General features: G+C 41.5%; 2 protein-coding genes and 1 long non-coding RNA gene across 4 annotated transcripts in view; all 3 read right to left on the bottom strand.

The window, feature by feature from the left end:
- The window catches only part of LOC139138185 (uncharacterized), a 30,573-nt gene extending 20,219 nt beyond the window's left edge, over nucleotides 1-10,354 (bottom strand). Inside the window, exon 1 of the long non-coding RNA XR_011553549.1 lies at nucleotides 9,763-10,354. This is a non-coding gene — a long non-coding RNA (uncharacterized lncRNA). The remainder of the gene's footprint in view (nucleotides 1-9,762) is intronic.
- A 5,461-nt stretch (nucleotides 10,355-15,815) lies between these two features.
- LOC139138184 (forkhead box protein D3-like) lies at nucleotides 15,816-18,844 on the bottom strand. The gene has a single exon (XM_070706441.1). The coding sequence runs from the start codon at nucleotides 18,092-18,094 to the stop codon at nucleotides 17,003-17,005; it is 1,092 nt and encodes a 363-aa protein (XP_070562542.1). The 5' UTR covers nucleotides 18,095-18,844; the 3' UTR covers nucleotides 15,816-17,002.
- Nucleotides 18,845-19,310: 466 nt separating this feature from the next.
- Nucleotides 19,311-27,757, bottom strand: part of LOC139138182 (zinc-regulated GTPase metalloprotein activator 1-like) — a 90,990-nt gene continuing 82,543 nt past the window's right edge. Inside the window, exons 14-15 of one of the 2 annotated variants that reach the window (XM_070706438.1) lie at nucleotides 24,275-24,401; nucleotides 19,311-20,172 (exon numbers count right to left, since the gene is read on the bottom strand). In XM_070706438.1, the coding sequence (XP_070562539.1) occupies nucleotides 20,114-20,172; nucleotides 24,275-24,401 (186 nt within the window). In that variant the 3' untranslated portion in view covers nucleotides 19,311-20,113. The remainder of the gene's footprint in view (nucleotides 20,173-24,274; nucleotides 24,402-27,757) is intronic. The other variant, XM_070706439.1, reaches the window with a different exon arrangement.

The following is a 27,757-nucleotide window of genomic DNA, read 5'->3' as shown; positions in this document are numbered from 1 at the left end:
ATACAAGTTGACACCAACTGTATTAATTTTTCTCGGATTTCTGATACCGTAGTTTTAAAGGAGCGGTAAGATCTAGCAGACCTACACTCGCTTTGATAACAGTTGGTTATAAAGATACAGGGGCAAGACTGTTTTCAATACAGTGTGTGAACATTCTCAATATAACAATAAAGAGCCCCGGAGGCTACTTTCAACATACATTTAATTCGAAAATGGGTCCTTTTGGTGATTATTCAAGTAAAATTACAACAAGAAAATAATTCAGCGACTAAATAATAACTAGTGATCGTTTTTAATATGGTGTAGAGTTGAATTAATTGTTTCGCGGTCTGAATGTCTGGTCTCAAGATGTGACTTGAACAGTCTGAAAGTTTCATTCTTTTTATAAACTGATTGGCAGGAACTCTGAATGAAGACTCATTTTGTAACTCGGGTACAAGACAGATATTCGGGCACAAAATACAGTCAGTGAAGTATGTTCCACAAATAATATGGTAAAACGAAAAATCATCAAGTATTGTTCTTATATGTTTGAAAGTTCTACACAGACTGCCAGTTGCCCGGACTAGTGGGAATGCCAATGCCACTTATGAGACAAAGGATGGCAATATGATGTTTGTGCGTGGCAGCGAGTTTTGGCTTCATCCGCGACAGTTAATATCATTTACGCACGTCAGGACGTTGAAAAAGAGCTTTTAAGGACGATTTCGAACAAAAGCGTCGAATCACACTTTACTTTCCGATGTTTAAGTATTCGGAGTTTAGTCGATGTGGTGTTGGCACACACACAAAGCCCTCTAAAACGAATGTTTTTCATAAAAAGAGGCAGGGTGTTGTCTTCAGCCAAGTATCGGGAGTAGTGCAGCGCCCCGGGCAGGGATTTGCTTCGGTTGAAGCCATTTAGTTTTTTACGTATCGCTCGGTAAATAGAGAGTAAAATCCTTTTGATCGGGTGGTCGAATTTCTTCTTTACCGAGCAAGCTTTGTTGGAGTTTATCTGGGTTAATATTGTTGAGAAAATAATACGATATACCCAAGAAGGTTGCATCATGCAAGTCTGGATGTTCTAAGCTCACAAAGTGAAAGAAACAGCGGAAAAAAAGGAAAAGAAATTAAATATATTCACGCCTGAGGAGCTTTTCAACGAAACCGGAGCGGCTGAGTAATAGGAAAGGTGATGGTAGATTTCGAAAAGCGTTTGTGTTGCTTTCATTTGCCGCTATAGATTTCTTAGTGGAGTGTCTGAAAATGGACTGTGTCATAGTGTATTGAATGAAATTTAGTAGTAATCACGCTAAAGGCATTGCTCTTTTTTTCATTCTTTTGGAAAACACACTGACAATATACAATAACAAAGATTTCCAAATGGCAATAGAGAAAGAAAACATGTTGGTCGGTTCGATTCATCGATGCGGTCGCTACTTGCAGGCCATTTTTTAGCGGGCCAACCATCGATTAGTGGATGCCTACTCCTTACAGATGTCCACGGTCGGGAGAGCGATCGAAGACAGAAGAAATGAATCGACCACCCAATGTAATTTTACAGAATCGAAATATTTAGATACTGTGGGCATACAGGAGAGAAATCAGTTAAACAATATCTTGTTGAAGCCTCTGCAGATATTCTGGTTGATGCCATTTGAAGGCATGTACACTTCACAACGGCGATGGCAAACCACAGTTACGGAATATGGCTATGGGCGTTGAATGCGCTGCAATAATGTGGTACTTTCGCCGAGCTCTGACAGCCTCTCCGGAAATGCACCAAACCTTTGGGGCGAGTTTGCGAAAAATCTGTCGGCCACAAAATAGCTGTTTTGCTTCTACAGTGATGAGAGTGCTCCTCGGAGGAGATAGTTCATACATACACCGGGCAGGTGTCAGTTTGGGTTGGGGAAAAACAACCACACGGAAAGGGTACTTTTTGTCTTGTCTTGGCTGTGTGCCGTCGCGTCGAGGGCTTTTCAACGTGTTTGTGGATGGTGAGTCTCCTGTGGGTCATCTCGAGCAGGGGCAGCTACTGTCGATGACCAACACTTCAAAGCCGACAATTTTGTTTCATTCCTGACATGAATTTCGATTTTGTGCGACGAAGCGCGCACGGACGACGTCACCGCGCAAGTTGTACAACGATGCAACATTCCGTTTAACGAAAGCAAAATGTTGACAAGGGCTGAGAACGCTTCCATAAGAGGTAATTCCTTGGACAGGAAGTGGTTCCGAAGTTTTACAACTTGATATCAGATCGGAGACTAACACCTAATAAATTATACAGCAGGCCTATTCGGCATTTTCGCGTACGTGAAAAGTCCACACCGCGCAATGTTTTACCTCTAGGCTTGAAATGTACAGCAGGAAAATTACGGTTCTAAGTACTTGCTAAGTCTCTTTTAAGTTGTGCGCGGGAAAATCTGGCGTTTGTACGGACGACAGACATACTAATAAAATGTTCCAGATCTCGACTTTTTTGGTGTATGTACAGTGATGGAGTGATATAATTGTTACGACGCTTAACTTCTGTACAGTTCAAACCGTTAACAGATTAAAAGGCATGTTTTTAAAGAGACCGTCTTTGTTCATTTTAGCCAGCAAACGACAGGGGCACTCCCACCGTCCGACATATGCGCCCCAAACAACCAAACACCAACGTACATATTAAAAACTATTCTATTGCTGATATCACGGCCATACAATGCATGGTAATAAGCGGTTAATGACTGCGACAATTGTCGCAATTATCGGGGCAACTCTTGCAGAAAATTACGATTTGAAAAATGTTACTATTACTTCACCCAAATATTGTTGTATCCAAGCAAAATAGTGAGCTCTAAGCCGCTCACTGCAATTCACTGCCGACTCCCCAAACTGTATTCTTGTCGCTTAAAACGCCAATACAATCAACACCTAATTCAATTTCTGTCTAATTTTCGCCATGATGACAAAACGTCCGCCTAAAGAATCAAGGGATAATAGTTGGCCAACATACGTTCTGGGGAGAAAACGATGATGAAATTATAGGGAGAGAAATGAGACGTCTTTTGCTTAGCGTAATACCCAGAATCACTACCTAATGGTACAGCAACAGTCTCGCATCAGTGCATTCTGTATTATTATGTCAAGTAATATGCGCCCCGATAAATACTTCTGGACTGCAGACTGTTATCCTCTTTGCCATCGCGTCAGCTCAATTTCCCTGGCTCTTTCCAGAAAGAGAAACGTCTTCAAATTAAGATGAGTACGAACCAATTCGCTCTCTCATGAAAGACCTACATACAATCCGCGGGAAGTATTTTAAATGAGGGCTGTCATGTGTTTGTTGTGGCGGCCTTTTTTGTGATACTTATCCGCTCTGCCAACACTGAGTGCCGTATGAATCCATAGAGTGGGCAGAGCGGAGCGGGAAAAAAAGTCATGCCAGCCGGCGTTTTCGTCAATAAATTAGTGAAATTGTGGCTGTAGACGAGCAATGGCGACCAGCCTGTGAATACTTGCCGTTTTTGATGTTGTTATATTCGATGGAAAACTAGTGAACTGGGGAGACACGTGTTTATTGTTTACTGACAGAGGCGACCTGCGTTGAGCGATAATGCAGCCAATGTATGGAACCCGCTACTTCTGAAAGTAGACTTGGACACTTTTCAATATCATAATTGATAATTTTTTTCGCCTTTTGTTATTACACTAGCGTGTATTTTTGGAGTCGTCACGGGCATCAAGCGTTCACAGTGTCTGCCATGTGATAACTTTGCCGTCCATCAACAATGGACGGTTACAGGTTTTCCTTGTTCATCCCACATTTTCGATGGGACACAAACAAGCAGCGCTATTGAAGGCGGGAAAATAGATGCCAAAATGTCTTTTTAATTGTTTTAATAATGTTGTCTGCTCTATGCGACTCGCACAATGGTTGAACGATGCGTGTAGGGCGTGGAGACACTTCACTACAGTTCCTAAATGCTTGAAAGGGGGGCCGGCAACTTTACATATTAAAATGCTCCGACAAAGCTCTTTATCATTTGTGAAAATTTTGGAAATGCCTTTTATTTTCATTTTTAATATTTGAAAATTGCAAAAGGCATCGCATATGAGTCATGCAAGCAAACAAATAAACAAACAAGCAAATTATTCTTTAATTAATTTCTCTGCAAGCACTAATGTTCTAATGTTTCAAGTCGGTTGACATTCCAGTGCTGTGATTGGTGATTGGAAACTAGAGCTGAGAAGTGAATCAAGAGGAAAGACCCGCCGTATTCGTCCTAACAGTATTCCATTTCGCATCTGTTAGCTTCCGGCGACTATTATGGTCTATCTCGGCAAAGGTCACAGTTCTAGCTGCTGAAAATAATCTCTAGTTTCTGTGGCAGAAGACACGGGTAGTGGAGAGCGGTTATCAGGTAGCAAACCTACCGAGCATTGTCTGGGGGAAAGAACTCCCGCACTGCAGGCGAAAATCGATGTGAAACATCACGTAATTGAACATTTTTCGGAGGGGGGGGGGGAATATTACCAGACTTTTTAAACTCACATAAAATGCAATACATCAGACATTAGCGGGCACTGACAAGGAGTAGACAAGGTATCGTAAAAGGTGCATAAATTGTTGAAAAAATACTGTTCTGCGATCCGCTAACGATAAAGCCTGCAGCGCAGTATCTTTGCAGCTATGGCAGCTTGCTTCCGACAAAACACCCAACAAGATAAATAACAATAATAACAAAGCATAAATAAAACTTTAAAAAGACACACACAAAACGAAAATAAATATGTGGCTCACCAAAGTGTCAAAGGCCAAGCGCGGTTCTTGTAAGACAAATGAAAATTTTATAACTTTCTGAAGAAAAGAAAACCATACAACATTCATTAATTTGGGGGAATATGTTCCATCATTCTTCAGCGATTTACTGGACGGAATCCCTTTCGTGTTGGACTTACAATGGGACGTGGTGGAAAAAGGTCATAGGTCACACTTCAGCTCGTGACCTTTAACCTTTGACATGGTACTTATCATAAAGTTTTAACTTAATCCCGTATGGCACTTGAAAGGTTTTACATGGATAAAATCACATAAAAATGTACAGAAAACGAAAATTATGGCTGGATATTATCTGAAAACTAGGACGTCTGGTACGGCGCACAGATTTGCAATGTGTTGAATGACTCTGCATAGTCGTATACATCCACGTTGACTTCAACCGAACCGGTTGTTTACAAGCAAACCAAACAAAACAGTGGCATAAACAAACAAAATAGTTACTGGTCTTTTTGTTGGTAAATTCGCCGATATACAAATCACATACGCATAATTTGATAAAAGTTATGATTTCAATTTTCTTCGTTAAATTATTTAGTTTTGCTCATGATTCGACTATGTCGCTGTTCCCTCAGTGTTGATAGAGAAACTGCTATTTGTAAGATAACGTCATGAAAATGCTTAAACACTGCAAAGCTCAGGAAAATCTCACACTAGATTTGCTCTAGAAAAACTTGACAACAGTCCAATAAGACGTGCATACAAAAAATGATATGACTTGCCTTCGATCAAACGTTGACTGAATGACCCGGAAAATTATGGCTGTTGAACAAACACTAACAAGGCCTAACAATTTAGCTACTCTGACGCTAACGAAATATTTCAACTGTGTGTTTTCTTTCCTCAAATAGTCGCACCTTCGTAATTTTACGCTCGATATGGTCCTACCAGGATATTTCCTGGCAATTTAAAGCAAATAGTTGAAAAGCTTAATGTTAATCTTGTTTTGAGATGAATGCACTGCCTTTGCATGGGAAACCTAACAACATCGTCGTCAGTAGAATCACATCCAACTGCAATATTGTCTAAATTGAAATGAAAAATTAGCTAAGGGGTTATCATGAATCTCATTGACTGCCAATCGTAGATGAAGACATACAACGCGAATTGATTTTTCCCTCCGTATGGGGAAGGCAAAAGATGTCAGTTGCTTTCTGAATGATGGATAGCTCAGTTCGCCTTTTTTGGAACGGCGTTGCTCCGAGTTGTCAGCATTCCCTGGCGGCGTCATCCATGTGGGGCTGGGGATTGGGACGACAGTAGCAGGCAAACAGCCAGACAGACACTTGCAAGGACACTGAGACTGATAAATAGAAAGACGTGGTCAGACAGGGAAAGAGACAAGACGAGATTGAGAGGCATTGTCTACTTTGTTAAACTCATTTTGTTCGGTGGGGCGCCTCGCTGCGACGCCGCCGAAATTCGACTTTTTAGTGACGAGGCTCTTGTTCGATCAAACTGAGGTGTTCATTTCCCGTGAGATGTCAACGCAACGATTCCTATTTTATATTCAGTATTGCGCCGGGGAATGGTTGATGTCGGTGGCATTATTGGCGCTGCCCCCGTTCCGAGCCGCCGTTCGCTGCAAACATAGTCGCTGACTCCTAATGTTTAAAACGACACCACGTGAGTTAAAACGTTGTCTGTCGTCACAACAAGACTTTAATGAGAATCTAATTTTTCGTGATTGAAATATGATAAATTGAAAACGTCGTCTGCCCCGAGCACAAATTGTCAAAGGCTTCGTTGTCGACGGAACATACTGAGGCCCTCTGTCAACGTTCGGGGTCTTCAGATGTGTCGGTCGGACGAACGAATCGTGGCTTGCAAAAGCAGACAAACGATTGATTACGATCCGAAACCGATGCCAACGAAGTACACAATTTATGAACGTAAGGAGGAAGCTGTGATCTGTTTTTTAGACATGAAGAGACAAAACAAACGAAGGCGATCTGCCCTGTAGGGCAGTCCGCTGTTGTGGACTCATGGAGCTAATGTACTGTGAACAGACGGTCGCTAATTTCGGGTGAAAAAAGTCTAACTCCGACACAAGACTCGGCAAAGCTGTCCGTGAAAGCGCTATAACCCGAAGCGCTTTGCTTAAGTTGTGGGCTTTGCCTTTGTCTGGCTGTTTACCAGTACACACACAGAAATGGCTCAGAAATGCTTACTTTTGAGGATAGCTTAAGTGTTAAACGAGCTCTTGCATATTGAATGAGTAGATATCTGTCATTGAAGACAGGACCATACCATGCGGTTTTATGTTGCGCTAAACAGATGAGTGTCGTTCGGGGAAAAAAGGTGCTCAAAATTGTCATCGTTCTGCAAAAATTTCCGCTTGTCAGAGTAATTCAAGTAGGCAGAATTTTTGTATTGCAATATCATAAAAATGGCTGTAAGAAGAAAACAAACTTAAACAGTCTCGGTCAACAAAAATCGAGGGCAGATTTAGAGTGTTTTCGGCAAACATATTTCTCGACATACAGATGTTGTTGTTTGTTTGGCTCGATCTCATTAAACTCGCGTTGTCTTTGGTGACAAGACAACGAGAATTTGAGAAAAGTGTTTCATTAATTACCCAAAGCCTTTGAAATCACGAAACACACACGTGACATTGGACTCGTGCAACTCGAAACAACCGGACATCACGCCACCAAGAAAACCACGACGCGCACTCACTAATTGCGCTTTCTTTGTAGACACGGAGAGAAAACAACTGTCTTGTCATTTAAAATACTGATTAGAAGTTGGCAGATTTCAGACAAACTGATCTCGTGTCGGATACAGGCAGAACAAAGGTTGGAGAAGTTTCACAAACTGTGTAATTACTACACTGTACGTAGAGCGAACAGCGCTCTTCTCAAGCCACTCAAAGCCAATTATTTTGATGCAAGTTGCGAGTGTTGCTCTTCTAAAGGACTGAGAGGGCTTAAGAATAGCTCTGGGATTTCTTGTGTAAGGTTTATTTACTAATTTGTTTCAAAAAGGCGAAAACAAGCGCCGGTGTCACTATCCGAACCGTACTCGTTGTGCGCAAGTACCGAGGGGAAGACGTTGGTTCGTTTGTCGATTGGAAAACATCGGCTGGGCTGCACTGGTGCGATTTGACATGTGACGAGCGTACGTCGGTTTGCGCGCGCGATTTTTCACATCAAAGGCATCAGCTGTGGCGGGAAGCAAAACAGTTAATTTGTAAATCTACGATAAAGGCTACAATGTGTAAGGCTGGGCTTAGAATAAGCTGAAGTAGCCACAGCAAGTCTGCAAGTATCGTAAAATTAGAGGAAATAAAGAAGCATTATGTGGGCTGCAGATGTGGTCGCACTCCTCGATTCGCAACGCATTCAAACACACACACAAAAAGGCACTGCTTAAAGGTGCTCTGTAGCAAAAGGAGGTAGACAAACTATTCCCTCTATCACCACAAATAAAAAAAACTTATCAAAAGAAAATCAAACAACTTGGGATTTGTTTCAACGACATCGGTTTAAACAGTACATGCAATAATATTGACGGATCTCATTGAAAGGCTCGGCAAGTTTCCCCAATCCACGGGGATTATAATGCACCATGTGTATTTAGGTGTGAAAAATTCACCAAAGTATGGATACATTGTAAATTTACACAGCAACAAGATGCCCTTACTGTTTACTGTTGTTCTCATTACGTATTCATATTTCACCGTGTTTGTTTGTCCCTGTACATTTCATTATTTCTATCTTGCTCGTAAAAGTTGAGACGGTGATAAAAATAAAAGCGGGATATTTTAATGTATTTGTTTTACTTCTGGTGGAGACTTGTAATCAGCTTGTAAATTCGCAAGAACTGTTGTTGTAATCCGTTGAAAATTTAATGTCTTTTTCGCAATATTTGGACAACGCATAATAGTTCTGTTTTATTACTGATACGAAAACGAGCAGCTCATAATATTTCGTTTTTATACAATGAAAAAGAACCTACATGGTATGTCAAGTTTAAAAGTATCACCTACCCTTGCTTCGATTTTATTTTTTGCATTTTTTTTGTAGTTTTGTCATCACAATTTGCAAGAAAACAGTTTCATTAAATTATGCATAGGATTTTTTTACATAAATTGACAGTTTATGTTCTTTTTTCTATACCAACGTGATCCTTAAACGTTGAACTGACCAGTCTTTTTTCATCATTCGTAGACGAACATAGCGCCGAGTATAGATTATTTTTACTTTGGATAGAGTAGCTAAATGGGCCAGCGGGCAGACCTATCTAAATCTCTGGGTAGCGGTTCAAATGAGTGAATTTTGACGCGATTTGTCGCCTTTCAGGTAGACAAAATCCTATTCATGACGGTTGATCCAATATGGTACCTGTGAATGTCAAACATATTATCTTACGGTTTGATGGTTGGCACTGAAACTGAGACGGCTTTTCAAGTCTCTCGGCAGCTGCACAAATCTCTGCGATTTAAAGGCGAACCAACGGCGCTGAGGAGACTCGATGTGCGGGAAACAACAACGAGGTGGCGCTAGCTAGCGTTGTTGGGGACTACATTGGGCCGCTGAGTGCACGCCAGCCCTTGGTGTACAGTGGAAGTGTGAAAATTTTATAAGGCGTTAATATGGCACAACAGCGAAGCGTTATTTATGGTGGTGTCGGTTTCATCTTACTGATCTTAAGCCAGATAACGTCAGCGATAACATTACTTGGACAAATACCTATACATACTTAAAAGTGCATTGGATAAAATGGCAAAACTTTCTCCAAAACTGTCATTCAAAAGAGGTAAGGGAAACCCAAGCCCACATATGATGTGAAAATAATGTACGAGAAAGGTGATGTAATTCTTCCCGCGCTTCAGAAGAAACCGTCTGACCTATCAAATTGGAACTACAAAAGAAATACATGGATAATTTCTTTTAGAAGATAACCTCATTTTTTCTTCCTGAAAAGCAAAATAAAACAACATCTCCTACCTCTCGGACTTGCTGCTGATTGGCTGGCGCCTGGGAATAAAGATGGGTCTCGTCTCTCCGTTGGGACCTGTCGGACACTACTCCTTCAGTGCAGTCTACCCGTGCGTGTTTCATCTACAAATGCTTTGCTCGGTTGCAATCTTGCACGCTACAGATGTTTCGCATTGTCGGGGAAGTTCATAAGTTCAAATTTAGAACCACATTCTGGTGATGGCTGGAGCGGGCTTGAGATGACCACTGCAGCATTGTCCTGTCCTCCATGTTGTTGAGCTTTCTCGATGACGTAAAATAGTCGAGAGGGGGTCAGGAGGAAATTTAGGCAAAACAGATTTTTTTGGTCTGGTTGTTTAGCATTTAAGCGGTGGCTCCCATCATGTGTAATTGTCTTATCTAAGAACATGTCTGGAAACAGGGTGTCGGCTTTCCCCTCTAGTCATACGTAAGGACCACACAATTAAACCAGAACCCCTCCTGATACTGGTGAGCTGTGGTGGTAACTGGCCAGTTCGTATGCCCCGAGTGCTTGTCCGTTGCCGGGGCGAGTGTAGCACTGAGGATTACTCATTCCCTGATGGCGATCCCATGCAGCTGTAAAATCGTCAAATTGGCATTTTACACCTCCATCGACCTTCGAATAGTTGCATTGCCATCCCGGCTTGTTATTTACCCATGTCAGTTATAGTATCAAGTTATTGCTGTATACCTCTGTCCCGATTTGTCAGTGTGTATGTCGTAAAAAAGTAGCGGTGTCAATGAATAGCAAACTACTTTACAGGCCCGTGCATTTGAATTCAATTTACGCGGAACTCGACGCACAGGAGAGCGTTTTTAACGGAAGGGCGTTGGAAATTCCAGCCTAGTTGACTTTATCCAACGTGTCCATGTGTATAATCCGACTGGGAGGACTTAAACACACATGTACTCACGTCGATGAGTAGAAAGGCAAAGTTTCGGCACTTCTTTAACAAGCAAAGCTTGTGTACATACATAACATGGAGTAGGTCTGCCCTGACCGGTACTACAAACGGAATACGCCGCCGCACTTATTCAGTGAGCTCATCATCATCATCAACATTGCCTGCTAAATAATTTCTGTATGATCTCCGAATGACATTCAATAAAAATTGCCAAGAGGTTTTTTTTTTCTTTCTTCACATAGAACAACAAATAATATTGTGCTGCTATTTCAGTGTGTAGGAGCGACCCATTTGAATGCAATATGTATTGCATATGAAACTATCGCTTGCTCAAGGGCATAGCGTTTTATTATTATAGTACGTACGACAGAGCGGCAGACTGTTGCCTCGTAGTAACCCGTCCACTGGCGTGACCGCAGCCATTGAAAATTTCTACCCACAGCTTGTGTTCATTTCCTCGAATCAGCGGGAAAAGGAGTCTCTTTTTGTTCGGTACATATAGAATATGTGTGACCACACAATTTAAGACTCAATATGTCCATTATGTCAATGGTCGCTAGACAGCTTGCCAGGGCTTTGGGGGATTTCATTTTTGGGGGATGCCCGCAGTGTGAGCGATTTCAAACCGTCGATGACAGAAGTGGCGTTCCGCCGCCGTAGCTACGCCGTACAATTAGCAACCGAGAGAAAGACGGGAATCGTGGGGAATAACCGTGAGCGACAAAAGGGGCTTCGGGGAAGTTTATATGACGGGTTAATAGAGACCAAATTAGATGCAATCGCCACAGTGCTTCGCAATGAAATGGTCACATCCGATTGGCGGCTTTACCGTCAACTGCTGCCCCACTTAAGTGCTTACGCCCAAATGGAAAGACTGCGGAACCGAATCGAATTAAATACTTGATTAATGAGGTTTTATTCTTACACAATCCGATTGTATGGCCGGCTGAAAGCTTAAAACTGAAAAAAGGATCCCAGAATGTCCGCCAAACCAAGTCATGAATATCGGAAAGACAGTCTATAAACAGACAATCCCTCTTACATCATACTATTTGCTTCATTTAATACAGACTTACGCAGATGTAAGCGTGTCTGGAAACATATCCGAATTTCTACATTATTGCGTCTTTTTGTTCGAAGTTATTTCTGCGAGAGCGAGGGAGAAAAATTGACAGTCAATTTCCTTTGATTGAGACTTGGCAGTGCAGCTAATATTATTTCATACTTGACCAGCAGAAACCGTTTTCAAATTGACCGATCAACGAAAGCTAGGAGAAATTTATTTTACTGACAAATTTAAGTGACAGGGTATATCAGTACGTTTTGGGGCGTATCTCTTACGAGCAGTTCTTTGAGCTCCGCGCTGGATCAATAACTTCATTTTCCAGGAGAATCCAATGCCCTTTGACAAAGTAACTATCCACGTGGACTTTGACAAAATAAGCAAATGGATAATGAAGTGAGAGGATGGCTATACATTGATCTTTCTATTTCTTTCTCGTATTAAGAATGGTAACACTTCCCTTGTGTACAGGACCGGTTTTACTGGAGAACGTGAATTATCCTTCAAGGTATCTTTCTGACATTAATATGGTTGATATATCAAAGAAGAGTAAAAAAGTCAAAGTTATCACCGGGAAGACACAATTTCAGTGTTTGTTGAGTTTCAAGACTATTTGCGGTGAATACTGTTTTGGGTGATTCTTTGCGAGCCCTTGGCAATACCGATCGATCAATTTGCGACAAGTGTTTTCGCATGATATTTTACTTCCAAGCGTGTATCCATTGCTTTTCATTCCAGGCACTGACTGAATCAAATAGGACTTCCCCATACCTACTCATTCATCTTGAATCAGACACAGTCCATCTTTTACCATACAAGTGAAATAGACAATTGCTGTTGGTGGGAGTCAGAAAAAAAACACATTTAAATGTTATTTTTCAGGCAAGCAGTGTATATTCAGGTTTTACGAGAATCCAGAATCCCAAATAAAGAACATATCATAACATTATTTCGCGATCACAACTTCAGACCTAGCCTTCATCTTCATACGCCAAGGAGAAATTGATATCGCGGATTTGGAGTCTGATTGCTAAGTGTTTCAGTATGTCACCAGAGTTTTAAAAACTGCATTTAAAAAGAGACAATGTTGCATTTGAAAATCTTGACCATTTTCCTTTGTTACTTTATTTGAGCATATTTGGAACCATGTATATCAAGAGTAAATAACACACATCCATGCACACATACTGCATAGAGAAAGGCCAACAAAAAGTATTCCTGGCACGATGTTAAAGGTACATCTACCATATGAACCATAATGACAGGTCATACATAGGTTTCTAGATCATTTCTGACTATTAATAAATACTAATTTCCGACCATCTTGTTCGAGAATACCGTTTGAATCGTGTTCCTTTTCTCTGTCAGAAGAACGCATTTGAAACCCAACAGCTCCGCGATGGCCGTGTGTCTTCTTTAGTTTCGAGTTCTCAATTACGAAATGACTGGGCCTAGAGTTCCGCCAGTTTGTGGGGTTTGGTTCCTACGACCGACATCCTTGGCACTGGTCATCAACACACTCTCTTTAAACGTGTTAAAATATGAAAACAAAAACACCTAATTTTCAATGCATCCATCGTATGTTACGATGCGGCGCTTATAAATTATAAAAGAACAGAGCTAATAGGGAAAATATCGCCTGTTATAATTGTGTCGCCACAAACACTTTGATGTCCACCGATTCATGGCCGGCCATGGGACGCCAACAAGCTAGGGAAGGCCATGTTGGTTTTGTTCGCTGCAATAATCATGTGATTTTGAAGATCGTTTTGGTGGGTTTTTCAGTCACTCCAGAACAAGAAAGGCAAGGTGTGCGCCTATGGGGTCTCTTTAATTCAATTTTCAATGGTCTTTTTGAAGCGTCCTCTTTTGAGTGCAGAAACCAATGAAAATTGTCTGTTGTGAAACAATGCATAGTTGAACGCTGAAGGAGTGCGCCGGCCAGCAGATAAAAAGGTCATTCGCGAGACCTCGAAGATGAAACGAAAATTTGGACCGCTAAATGCGAGATGTGATATATCCGTAGGACTGTCATTCTATTTTGCCCAATTAATTTTCACATTTACAGATAGAGCCATTTACCATATCAAATGAATAAAACCACAACAAAAGCGACAAAATGATCCTTTCTCAATTATGAACAAATAATGCTGACCCCTAAATCCAAACGTTTTTCCTCTAGATCTGACGATCTTCTGTCAGTGCAAGGTGTGGGTTTTATAAATTAAAATAACTTCCCAGGAATCGGCAACTTTTCAAGTTAATTGTAAAATTTCAGGGCGCAGCGTGCCGCGAGTGTTTGGGGTCCGAAAATAAAACAAGTTACAATTGGAAAACTGGAAACAAAGTGCCAACTGCTATGTTTAGGCATCAACACAAATGACTAATAGGTGTTCCATTATACGGTTAGTAGCACCTCAGCGTGCTCATTACTGTCTATTATTCGCAAAGTGCTTCAAATTTTGCGATGCTTTTATGAAACGCACACTAGGTAGCCGGCTTGATTCTTGCTCGCCTGAAATGAATCGCTAATACGCAATACCGGAGATGTGCATTGGTTTGTTGCACCTACTCCATTGGATTGTCCAGGATAAGAAAGCCGGCGGGCCTTCATTCACACCTTGCTGGACAAAAAGAGGCATCCGAATCGGGATTATGACACGTTTCTTGTGTAAAACAAAGACAAATTAACAGGTAAATAGCGGTGAAGTCATTCGATGCGCACCGAGCTTAGGCCGACGATCGAGCAGATCGCTGACGTCGACCAACGCACGCCATCTACAAAAACTTTTCTACAGCCCTATTTCGGCATTGAGTTCATGACAATTTTTGGGTACAAATCGCTATTTCGACCGTCACGAAAGCAGATGACTTATTTACTCGACAAAACAACGTTAACTGCGAATAAATTACATGGCTGACAATCTCTGGGTTGCTGTGGCGAGTTTTAGGAGCGAGTGGACGGCTCCACAGTAGAAGTTCCAGCCCGCTCCGACAGTGGCGTGCCGCCGTAACCATAATACTAATTCCGAAGTCCTCTCTGCCAATGTCTTTCTGTACGTATTTTCAGTGGGCACAATCCCATCTCCGAAGCTAAAATCGTTTTTTGAGCATTGTCATATTTTCCAAAGTACAATATCGGGGATTCTCACAAACCATAAACCTGACGTGGTCAATTTCATTACACGTTCCTTATCGGTCACAAGATAGTGGCGGTGCGTTTGACACGGCTAATCTGTGTTTGAGCCGGGGAAATTATACAGATAACTATCGCTGCCTAAAAAAAAACGACAATCGGCGTCTTTTTCCGATCTAGATATACAGGGTAAAGCCAGGATACGCACACTCAACTGTTTAATACACATTACTCGAGTTAAGAAACGAAAACTACATTTTGTGTTACACAGCGATTAAGATAAGGCAATAACACTTTATTTACACGTATAGGCATTGTCATCGTATGTCCTGCGATAACATCTAGCATGTGAGCAGTTTGCGGAGATCAGACCAACAAACCAAATAATAACATTTAAATCAATAACATTCACACCTCAAATTGAAGCCGGTGTCATCATGCGTTGGATTGCTATTTGGTGGCTAAACGGTTTGACGAACGGCATTAAGATGTGACCCGCAAGGTCCCTCGTGTTAACTCCGATAGGATGTTTCGCTTAGTGGTGTGACTTGTGTTATTCACTGGCAGGGTCTTCATTCCTATTATTGATTTTTTTTGACAACAATTCCTTTACACACACTCACACATTCGCACGGCTTGTGCAAAAACAGTACAAATCACGACAAAATCGCGAGCTGACCAACAAAACCTAAAATATCAGTATTTAAGCGTTTGACCCAGCACTCTGTAGTATTGACATTTTTTTCAAAATGGCTACCGGTCTACAGCTACGTGCGCGTCATACTTAACCTAAACGTGTAGAGTTTTCGCGACAACAGTGTCCCACACAGGAACCCCCTCTGTACAGCCATGTGTGGCTGTCCTATTGGTGTTAATAGACAGTGTTCTGAGTGCATTCACACCTTGGCTCAAGGAATATAGCACAGACTTCAAATAGTGGGCTTGACTTTTTTGTGTTTATTTTGAGTGGTCTTCTGAAGCAGGAGGTAGCTGGCTACCAACCGACCCGTAAGTAATATTAGATCCACTACGCAGTTGAAGTTTCTTTTCCATCAAAATCATGTGTATTTCTCAAAGTTATCTTCAAAAAAAAATACGTACAGAGGATTGCTGTCAACGCAAAGACGAATACAACAATATGTGAGTGTCAGAAGCTGACCATACACAAATGAATTCATAGAACATTCACGTTGTTGCGGGGAGAAAATAAAAAAAAAAGCCCTTTGCACAGAGAGAATGTACAATACACATGTACAAAAATAACAGTTTCTTACACGGTGGGAGACAACATTTTCTAACCTACGTTCTAATGATTCAATGTTTGAGATGCTAGTTATAAATATGGCTATCAATTGACCATGAAGGTTGGTACAAAATGCCGGCAAAAATGACAACAAAATTATGATGAGGAAAACGTGAAGGAGACAATGATAACGAGGCAGTCTGCTTTTCATAGAAATCATAATTAATTTCCTTTGCACTTAATTTATGCAGATAAACTTATCTTAGCTATAGAATTGTAAAAGTTATTTCTTGTTTTTTTTGTACAAAATGGGAACTTGAAGGAAATAACAGATTTTAATGTACATTAGAGTGTCTTTTATTGGTCAGGATTAGAAGTAAACTGTGTTTTTTATTTACCGCCAGCCGTCTGGTACAGAGTTCAATCGTGTTGATGAGGTCCACAACACATAAATATGTTACAATATTGGCGTCTTCAGAAAAAAAACGTGCGATAAACAGCAATGCCGGAATTCCTTTTGTATGGGAATGAGAAAATTTATATTAAATTGTCGCTTTCTGTGGGGAAATGCGTTAATCCGTCAAACCAGTAATAAATTAAGTTGTATAATACAAAGACCGGAATGACATCAAGTAATTTGGTACCATGATAAAAGTAATGTAACATACCCAGTCACTATCCTCGGTAGGTTTCGGCAAATTGTCAGTATAAACATCTTATATAGACAGATTTTTCTGTTCTCATAAAAGTGTCATTGTCAGTACATATGAAGACATTACCTTCCGTGCACCTTTGCGTGTCCGGTTCGTTAAGTTTTCAAATCTGTGGCTCAGTTTTTAACTGCAGCACAGTAAGACTTGTCTCTCGCGTACTTAGTCTAGTCAATGCCAGTTCGTTGCACCGTTGCACTGAATACAATGTCTTTCTAAACTTGAAGGTAACGGTGTCGTGAAGGCGCTGATGCCACTGTGGTGATGGTGTTCAGAACCCCTAAGCGATGACTGTATTGATGACGGTGTGGGTCGAAACGACGTCAGAGCCGTGCACGCCGTCAGGCTTGTTTTGGTGGACGAAGATGCGCTGGTGCTCCCAATAATGTTTTCAATGGAAAAGACGGGTCGCGTGCTCGGTGTTGCGTTACAGGACGTAACTACCGACGAAGTTAGACTGAGGGGAAAACTGTTCATGAGGTTGAGGTTGCCTACATGTGGCAAAGGCAGTGGTACTGGTGGCGGTAAGGGTGTCACATAATGATAAGGCAACGGGTGAGCACCGCTTGGCCGTCCGTGCCCATATATGAAGTGGTGACCATACGGGTCGGCTGCTGCCATAAACGCCGTTGGTTCGCGAAGCGGGTCGGGATGCTGTCGTTTGTAACGCTTCCTGCGTCTCAAAAAAGAACCGTTGTCGAACATATCTTCGCTGGCTGGGTCTAGGGTCCAATAGTTACCCTTGCCTGGATTTCCAGGCTCGCGGGGTATCTTCACGAAGCAGTCATTCAACGACAAATTGTGGCGTATGCTATTTTGCCAAACTGGGAATCGTTCTCTGTAGTATGGAAACCTGTTCATAATAAATTCACATATACCGCTGAGTGTTAGTCGTTTCTGCGGTGATTGCAAAACTGCCATAGTAATTAGCGCAATGTAGGAATACGGTGGTTTCACCAAAGTTGATTTCTTTTTCGAATCGTTGTCGTCTATTTGATTTTCTCGGGAACTGTTCGATGAATTGTCCTCGTCGTGGGCTATGGTCGTTGTTGACTCGGCTGTCGTGTGAATGCCAAGTTCAGAGTCCCCATTGATCACGTTCTCGTATGTGGTGGACGTCTCACTTTCTGGTGGAGTTTGAGGTAGATGATCATCGATGATGTCTATATTTTCCTCTTCTGACGCGTCCTGCGAGACTGTCTCCGTGCACTGCGTCCTCTCCTCCGAGTCGTTCATATTCTCCGACGAGGCTGCAGTTGTCATTTTTTTTCACGTGCTGGGTTGGTTCAGTCCTGCTGCTCGGCTCAAGAGTACTACGGGACTACCACTGGCATGGGCTCCTGCTGCTTCGCTCTCAATCAGATCGCATTAGCCGACGCTACGCTAGTACCGACCATGAGTCAAGGGGGAAAAAACTTTACGTCAGAAGAAGCAATAGCAGGCCTGCCCCGCGTTCAGATCAGTAACGAACTCTGCCGACCCAGAGGAACTTTGCAGTAGGTGGACACAGCGAGTGGTCGTACTTGGTAAGGTTCACTGTTATATGGCTATGCAACGGCAACTAGCAGGCCACCTACCGGGAATACTCAGTAACTCTAAGTGAGCCACCTTCTGTCCAACTTCTCGCTGTATGAGCTGACTGGAGGTCACGTGATCGGCGAGGTTTCTGTGTCGGTAATTTCCATATCAATAGATTTTATGAAGGCAAGAGGTACGCCTACCTTGATAATTAGGTGATTTGCTCTCTAAACAACATGTACGTAAACTTTGCTACGCTACCTGTGTGTGGCGATAAGAAGTAGAGCGCCGATTGGTTGGGGTCGGTCTAGCCGAATTCCACACCACTGTCAATACCGTGTGTGTTATCCGTAGACACCGAAAGACACACACACTATAAAAACTGATAGGCGATCTCAGTTGGCGCAAATTGTCAGATCTCGGCACACAGCATCAGAGCTCTCCACTCAACACGGAGACCAAAAACTGCGCCCTCTACCATCGGGAAGCTGAACGTAAATTATCGTTTGGGTCGCTATTGGTTTATAAAATAAGCCACACAGGGAAATGTGATTGGTGGGCTGTTTGCAAATTTTCATTCGCAGATCAATAGATTTGCTCACTGGACGACAATTATCAACGAATCCTCTCTGATTTTCTTTTCCCTTTCGGGTTGTGAGGGCAAGTCAGTTGCCAGGATACCACTGACCGGGCGACTCTCCCCCTTGGTTACAATGCATGTTGGGCAGTGTCTGTGAGAACAAAAACCGAACATCTGTAGAAAATGTGCAGTAAAAGTCACACGGCAGTACTTGTGAAGCAAAGCAAGCACTGTATAGGCACATGGAGGAGCTACAAGGCTATCGCAGGCCGCTTAGGTAAACACTGCACGCTTTAGGAGTCTTGGCAATGTAAGCAAGATGAGCTCAACATGCCAAATGCCAACCGTGTTTGCGCTATAAATTGAAAACGACTTGACATGTTATTGTTTTTACTCCCAGTGTTAAAATTTATTTCCTTAAATTATCGGTAAATCCCAACATGCAATAAAACTCAAGAATATTCTTTCTTCTTTTTTATTATTTTTATGGTTCGTTTATTCTGTTTGACTTGAAACTCACTGACAATTAATGTCCTGCGGGGCGCAAATAACTCATAATTGTTTCGATTGGTTTTGAAAAAAATGACACACACCTGCCGCCCACATTCCTCCGAGTCAAACCACATTGTGACGTTCGCCAACAGACACGGAAGCTAACAAAATTCACTTGGTTTCCGTAATTCAAAACACCCCTACTCGGTTTACACAATGATTGAGCGCAAACATACACAAACAAAGAATAACAAGAGCTTTCTCCAAATTTGTCCGCTTTAAATAATTAAAATGCCCTCGCAATCATTGAAGTATTCGAATTATCTCATTTGTACTTACTATTAAATTCCGTGATCGGGGCAATCTTTACTCAATCCTGACCCGAAAATGGCTAAAACGCCGACAGATAGGGTAAAGATTAACACGAGTAGAGCATCAGGCATCCTGACAAATTCCGCCCCGGCTTGGACCACTGCTAGCACTGCGATTCAATGAATTACATCCACAAGTCCTGGCTTCTAACCCCTGTTTACTATTTTAACAGTGGATTTGTCGCAATCAATCCTTACTAATGTCTTGACTGCAATAACTCGTCGGAAGACCGTGTCAACTCCTGCAAAACTATAAGCGACCCGCTCAAATGATTCGACGAACAGTTAAAAAAAACGCGTTCTCCCGCCTCTTGTTTTTCTTCACCGACGAAGCAGACTTCTCAAAAGATCTTGAAGGATCTTCTCTTCCAGGTGTTTACCTATAGAACAATAAATAAACAAACGGGTTTGAGCTGGATTTGAGATGATAAGCTGGATATGGTTTTAGCTTTACCGTATGGTAGAGGCCAAGAGGCAATGCAACGGAGAGGGCAAGCCATACAATGATACCACACAGAGGTCAATCACGACTAACATATAAACATTTCATAGGCACATGTGAATTGTGTATACAATATGTGTTTCTCTTGGGCCTGGTCATTTATTCCAATGTGTGTGTGTTGCCGAATGCCAATGTAACCCGCCTCTTTCATATTTCCACTGGGAAAAACCAAAAATAATAATTTAGAAAAAGTAATCCAGTGAAAAGTGTTTTATTGGTGAATTGGGGAAATTAATGTATTGCAAATTATGATGAAAACTATAGGCACGGTGGTAAATCTCGACATAAGATTTTGCTGCGGGCGACACCAAATCTGAGTGCATACTCATATGTTTTTGGTTGTTAGCAAAGGTCAGGTGGGCGCTATAAAGTGTTTGAGTTATACCCTGAGACAACATCGTTACCGTAAATTTCTATAAAACAATAAACAACAAACAATTAAACTGGTCTGCATTGTGGAGGAAACACTTGTTCCCTATTTATTTGTTGTTTTTACATTTTCATATTTGTTTGTTTGTTTGTTTGTTTTACTCTTCCTCTCTTTAGAAACGGCTTCTCTGATTTGATATATACACAATGCCGTCTAATATACTCTATAGGTGGCACGGCACATGCAGTAACAGGAAGGAGGGTTTCAGTTGACTTGGCGCGTAATTGTGGCTACTCAGCCTGACAAATGGGTACAAATTGCTCTAAACAAAAACAGTCGCCGCGGGAAAAAAAGCCAGGACAACGACAGGAAAACCGACCCCTTTCGTCGTTTTAATTTGATTTTCAGAAGAGGAGACGGGACATAAAAAGCTACTTTTAAAAAGTTCCGGGCAGCACACAGGCAGGTATATTTGCATGTACGTAAAAAGATGGGTTGTTGGGAAGACGACGAGGCCGTATTGCCATAGTTGTACCGTATATAATTGAAAGCGTTTAGAACACACCACTGATGCTTATCTCATCAAGTTGTTTTAGCCTATTGACGTAGGTTGATACACTGCTTGTATATATATTTGCCCGGATTTCCCACTCATTGTGTTATCGGGCCGGGCTGAAATAAACACGCCGGGTCTGTGTACATTAAAAGCGAGAGTTGATGGTATCCCTGTCGAGACGGGGCCATGATATGTCCCGGGTGTACAACATGGAGCGTTCATCGGGGGGTTTGTAGTGTCCTGGGTAGGTGGGAACAGAGTGTAAATGTTTAGCCACTATAGGCACGCACTCAAAGACTTTGAGCAAACACCTTTAAAAAGCGGGGTATTAACCCAATCCATTTGCAACAATGCTATTGGAAGCAAATGACAGCTGCCGTCAATGGATCACTTCATACAGAAAAAAGCGCTCAAAAGAGCCGATAGTCCACTCTTCTTTCGCCGATACTTTCGCTTCTTCCAGTCCTTTTGACTCGTCATTCGCGCTCGGCTAACCCTGCTCCAACACCATTCCGCTCAAACCGTCTCCTGTATTCGTAGCGGGTGAAAAAAAAGGTGCGCGGAGACAGCACCTTGACACATCGCAGTGACCAAACCATACGGTAGCCGGTGGTAATTGCGGTGTTTAGCATTATTAATTAGACAATTTGATCAAGCCGGGATGTACATTAGGCCTCTTACTCTCAAAAGTTTGCTTGGAAATTAGTTAAAAGCCCTATTGACCGAGAATGAATGCCAAAAGTTTGTCTTGGTGAATGTTGTGCATTGTTTCCAATGTAAATGTCCACTTTTTACTTTACCGACCCCATTCAGTCCCCCAACTAATCCTCTCTTTATAGTCCGCCCTACAGATAAGCTGTGGATTTTCTTTATTGCTCTATTTACACGCCTTCTTTTCAAGCTTGGGAAAAATTCTTTTTACTTCACCCTGAGTTGTTGAAGTCAATCGGTTACAAATAATGAATGTACTACTTCAACTGGAATACAACCCTTTTCATTTGCCTTTGTGCACCTTTTAGCGAGGATGAAAGCACCAATGATTTCTGCACCGCCACGACTAGACAAAATCCATTGCGGGCAGCCTGGCACTCAAGGCAAATGAGGGAGTGGGGTGGAAGGGGGGGAGGGTGACTGCTTCTGTATATGATCTCCTACACTTCCGGATCTATCTCGTCAACCCCGCCGGTGAACTTCACCAAGTGCTAAATACACGTTCCCCACATCCCGCCAAAAATAACCCCGCGAAATGTCACCAATGTTCAGTGAGTACAGAAAAGTAACAAAAGCGAGGACGACGTACGGATGATTGAAAAGCACGACAAAGCCCCCGACAGCAACGCCGCCGGCCCCACTAACATTGTCGTTTGTCTGCCATTTTCCTTCGACACAACCCGGTGCCCAACAAGCGTCCTTGTCAAGACGGATCATCGTCTGGTCAAGAGCGGAAGGAAGACGGAGATGTTATCTTCTGCGAGACGATGTGCGAAAAGCGATAGTTTGGAAGCAAGAGTAGCCGAAAAGTGGCAAAACCGACACCTCTCCACGGAGTGCTAAGTACTTAATTTAGTGAATGAATTAGCAGTGAAGAATTGATCAGTTTTATTCATATGACTTGGAACTTGGCGAGAAGCACTTGAGTACTCATTGAAGAATTAAATGCCCACTTTTTTCAGCGCTGAATGCCAGGCAGCGATTATAGTAAATCTTTAATTAGCCTTAACAGCCGTCAGCATTATAGCTAAGTCTGGTTGGTTCTCCATCAGTGTTTGTCTAAACCAACCAATCGGGTTCAACTTACCTGGGGGAGGGTTTTTTTTCCTCATTTGTTCCAGCAAAATGGCCGAGCAGGCTTTTATTTTGCAGAAGAAAGAAAAGCAAGAATAGCTATGCCAACTGAGAACTCTGCCCGAAAACACAAACACTATTCATGGGCCATTGTGAATGATTAAGCCGTTGTGAAACCTTGGATGAAAAGGCGCAGGGAGCCTGACAAGGCACTGCTCAGCCGGTTGGAGTAAATTGAAAAATATCAATAGGTTTTTATCCTCTTAAAGATTATTTCGGAATTGAGAGAGTGAAAAACGCAAGTAAGTTGATGGCGACGTTTTTTGGCAGATCTATCTGCTCTTCAATAGGTGGCTATCTTAGGCTCTCAATAAACGTCAAAGTGCCCTGGGCATGTATTTGTCTCTCGTCGTGTAAAGCCGGGGAAATCTGCTCTGCCGGCTTGGGTATCGAGGTAAGAAAACAAACAAACAAACAGACAAAAGCCGCCCGCCGGAGAAAGGAAACAACCGCTTCTCTATGTCGCTGTAAGGAGTTGGTTCAGGTGCGATGGATCCATAACGGAAGAAAGACGTCTTCAACTTTCAGGCAGTGTTTTTTGTACTTAACAAAACATTTGTGGAATAAGTCTTTGCTCGGAGTGGCAAGTGGCGTCACAAGTATTCAATTATGACGAAAAGTAGAGCGTATACAGTCTTGTGTATCCAATTTACCTATTCCAAACCGGCTTTCTGGGCAGCACGTTTTGTCTGATACCATGAGTTATATACTGCAATTTTGCTATACACGCCAGACTCGTAGAAAGTGATATTTTATAACTTTCCTTACAAGAGATATGCTTTCCATCATATTTAACATTTCCTCGCAATCATACATTTGTTTTGGGAATAGAAAGAGAACAATATACTTTTTTGAACAATCCAATGTTTAGAAAATGGGCGGGAAATCGACACCTTGTTTTACACGCTGTTGACTCGGCTGTAGTACATGTTGAATCCTGAAATGGCAGCGCGTGCACGGTTCGTTGTCATGGCAACGGAGAATGAGCGAATTGATGGGGCATACGCTGAAGAGTTTGGAAGATAATAGTCGAACACAAACGTCACATCTTCATGCAAAACGGGCAAAAGAGACACGGCTCAACAGTCTGTGATGGCATTTGTGATAATTGTGACGTTGGTGATAGTTCATATTGACGACTGTATGCGCTGTATGACCTCAGCGGAAAAAACGACAGTTCTGTTCCAGTTGGAGAAAACTTTACTTTACCTATGAAAACAAATCTATCAATTCTATCCTCTTCGTTTTCCCAGGGCGTCGTTTCTTGGCGATCGTAAAGTTCATGAACGGCCTGCAGTATGACCCTCCTGGGATGTCCCGTCACCGACAGTAACGCCTATGGAGCAAATTACACAAATTGAATCTGTTAGTTTTCATTGCCTATCAAATTAATGCCACATATCACTGCTGGCTGTTAATGTAACGTTTACCGTTTAGCAGACCCTAGTGGACTCCACGCCACCATGCATTACAGAGAAAATTGTTTTGTAATCTTTACAGCCTGGATAATTACTGAGTCAATGCAAACCGTGGTCATTTGGCGTCAAATGATTTCCCTGATATCTGTCCTGGAGGGCTATTGACTTCTGTCACTTATCGATACATCCACTTCAGAAGCGATCCAAGACATATATTGCTGGTGCGTGAATGCGAGGTGTGCTTTTTTTGCAAAGTGCTCTCAACCAAGCTTGTTCAATCTTATTGACAACCACCGCACTTTCAGGCTACAAATACAGTGAATAAAATTGCCGTACACTGAGTGGTGTTACTTCACTGCGGCGTTCATGAATTAAAAAAAACTTTAATTCGCACTGAAATTATTCACAAGAAAAACCGATTTAACTGCTATTCATTAAAATAACTTGCAAAAGAAAGAATACATACAGAGGCAGACTTAGAGAATGTTCAGATGAAAAGTAATTTGACTAAAATGACACAAGACATATCATCATCGACTAACATTGCACAGATATCATAGAATACAAACTTGTGGAATCATTCTCCTCGAATTTTCAAAAATTCAAACATTTCCACTTGACTCATTCGTCTGAATGCATTTCACTGTCTATACTTATGTACTATGAGTATATATGTATGTATGTATGTATATGTATGTATGTATGTATGTATGTATATGTATATATATTATATACATATATATATATACGTCTATTTGTCTGTCTGACTGTCTGTGTATGTATTTGCGTATGTACATGTGTATGTGTATGTAGGTATGTATGTAGGTGCATATGTAAGTACATATGTACAAACATGTTTATCCATATATATATATATATATATATATATATATATATATATATATATATATATATATATATATATAATATTTATATATAATAATTATGTATTGAATTGGATGTGAGTTCACGTGTACGTGTATTAAACATCACACAAGGCGTTTTTTATAATACTGAGTACATTTTAGATTTTTACAACCTTACACCTGCTGGTGAGCATTTGATGTTAGTCACATGTGTGTAGCTGTTTACTTTAAAGGATGATCAAAAAGTGATTATATCCACGATGTTGTATGTCACTGTAAGATAGCAATCATTTAATGATAGTACGGAAAGATATGATGACGTCATTACAAGTAGATGATAATATAGCACGTGCATACTACGTCCGTAATCATGAAGTCTTCCTGACATCGGTGACCCGTATTGGCGAGTGTCGCTTTTACCTGCACAGTTAACCCTTAGAACTGTAAGCATAAAGGAATCTGCTGTCTGGTAGGAGTAATTTCTCAAGATGCATGTTACACTATCCTCATAGCAGCATTCTGGCATAGATGAAATTTTGAACCACAGACACATAAAACACACATCGGCATATTGGAAGATAATATTGTCTTGCCCAAGACACACAATAATGGCATAAAGAAATTACAGACGCTTTGAAAAATAGCAAAAAACAAAGAATCGTGTAAGAAAAATGCATCCATTTTTCTAACCAGCTTATCAAAAACCTTTCAAAAATACATTGTCTTGCCCAAAGTGTTCGTGAAATAGCGTGCTTTGTCTCCGCTATGACTTCCTCTGTGGATTTGGAGGCTCATTATATCTCTGAATACAGAACAGCTTCTATGAGTTGTCTGATATCTCCGGTATTCAGTATTGTTTTTGTACCACTTCCAGTCCCACTGACACTAATAACCTATCATTTGCATAATGACGATTAAGACACAATAGACAGCTAATGTCATCAGTACGCCTTTTTCTTTCTCGAGTTTTCCTTGGCTTTGTTTCCGTAGGACCGGAAAAGCATACCAAGTGTGGCGTTCTTGCCAGTAAATTTAAAGTTTGCATTTCCGATTTAAACGCCATTGGTGTACGATTTGCGGGAGAGCACTCATAGGTGCTACTGCATGTAAACTACGAAAAGTGGAAGAATGCGCGGTATTTGATCGCCAAACAGATTTTTGTATTTGGCAGCTACTGTTGTGTGCTCTTGAGGAGTAATAGCCAAATGTACAGCCGTAATAGATAAACGCTTTTGTCCACTACTCAATATGGACAACAAAAAAGGTTTCAAACTGGGGATTTACATCAGCGCAAAACAAAGGAAATTGAACCGAAAGGTAAACAAGATTAGAAGACCACACGGGGGAATTAGTGGCCAGTGGTAGCAGTTAAGCATACTTTGTAGTATTTGTTAATGGACGGGGATGGGCAGGAGAATATCCGCGTATTCATCAGAGTTTGTATACGCGTCTACACATCAGCAATGTAAACAGCACCATTGTATGCCTTTCATTGACTAATACTGTTGGCATTTTCAACAAAACAACCTTGACGTACAGCTCCACATTATTATTGGCACATGTCGGTGAACGTATCCAATAAATGCAAGCGTGTGAAAAAGCTGAAATATTCAATGGAGAATGAGATTAGAGATGTCTGTACACCTGCAGGAAATCCTACCACATTTTTTCAAGGAATTCTCGGTCGCTTTTTTTGGCGTCTTTTGACAACAAGTTTCTGGGTTAGTGGACGATACAGCTCTGTGGTGACATTAGACAAAACCATGGAGGTAAAAAAGAGGGGCCGTTTGTACTACCTCGACGGACAAAACATATTGAAAATAGTCCGTGCATTCAGAGTCTGCGTACAAGTGAAACATAGAAAACATTACATCAGAAAGGACATGTTTTCGAAAAGGTACTGTTTCTCGTCCTCGTATGCGTCGATGTAGACTAGAAATGAATAAATGAAAATGCGCTCGGCGCAGCAGTGAACTTTGATATCTGTTTTATCACATACAAGCACCGCACATATTCTGAGCAGTGCGCTTAGCGTCGTCGTCTTGCTTGTTTCTAAATTACCATAGCATGTAAACATGGCTATTTTCGTCATTTTAAAGGGTCAATAGCCGTGCCTTTTAATGATTTTAATCAACAATTTTGTTCCCTAGGCCAATGTACAAGTTTTTATTCCACTGCCCAAAGCATGCTGAAAAACCCGTTACATAGCTTGTCAACACAGCGTCTAGCCTACACGTGTAAAATGCAAATGTTATTGTTTACATTTGAATTCTAGTCCGGACCAGAATTCACTCATTAACAATAATAATGCAGCCTACACATGTACAGGCTGAGTTGACAAGCTGAATACTGTGTATCTCAACATGCTTTGGCGAGTAGAACAAGACACTGTAGTTGATATGGAAGAC

Source organism: Ptychodera flava, chromosome 8, assembly GCF_041260155.1.
Source record: "Ptychodera flava strain L36383 chromosome 8, AS_Pfla_20210202, whole genome shotgun sequence".
NCBI classification, from domain to species: domain Eukaryota; kingdom Metazoa; phylum Hemichordata; class Enteropneusta; family Ptychoderidae; genus Ptychodera; species Ptychodera flava.
This window is presented reverse-complemented; position numbering and strand designations above follow the sequence as displayed.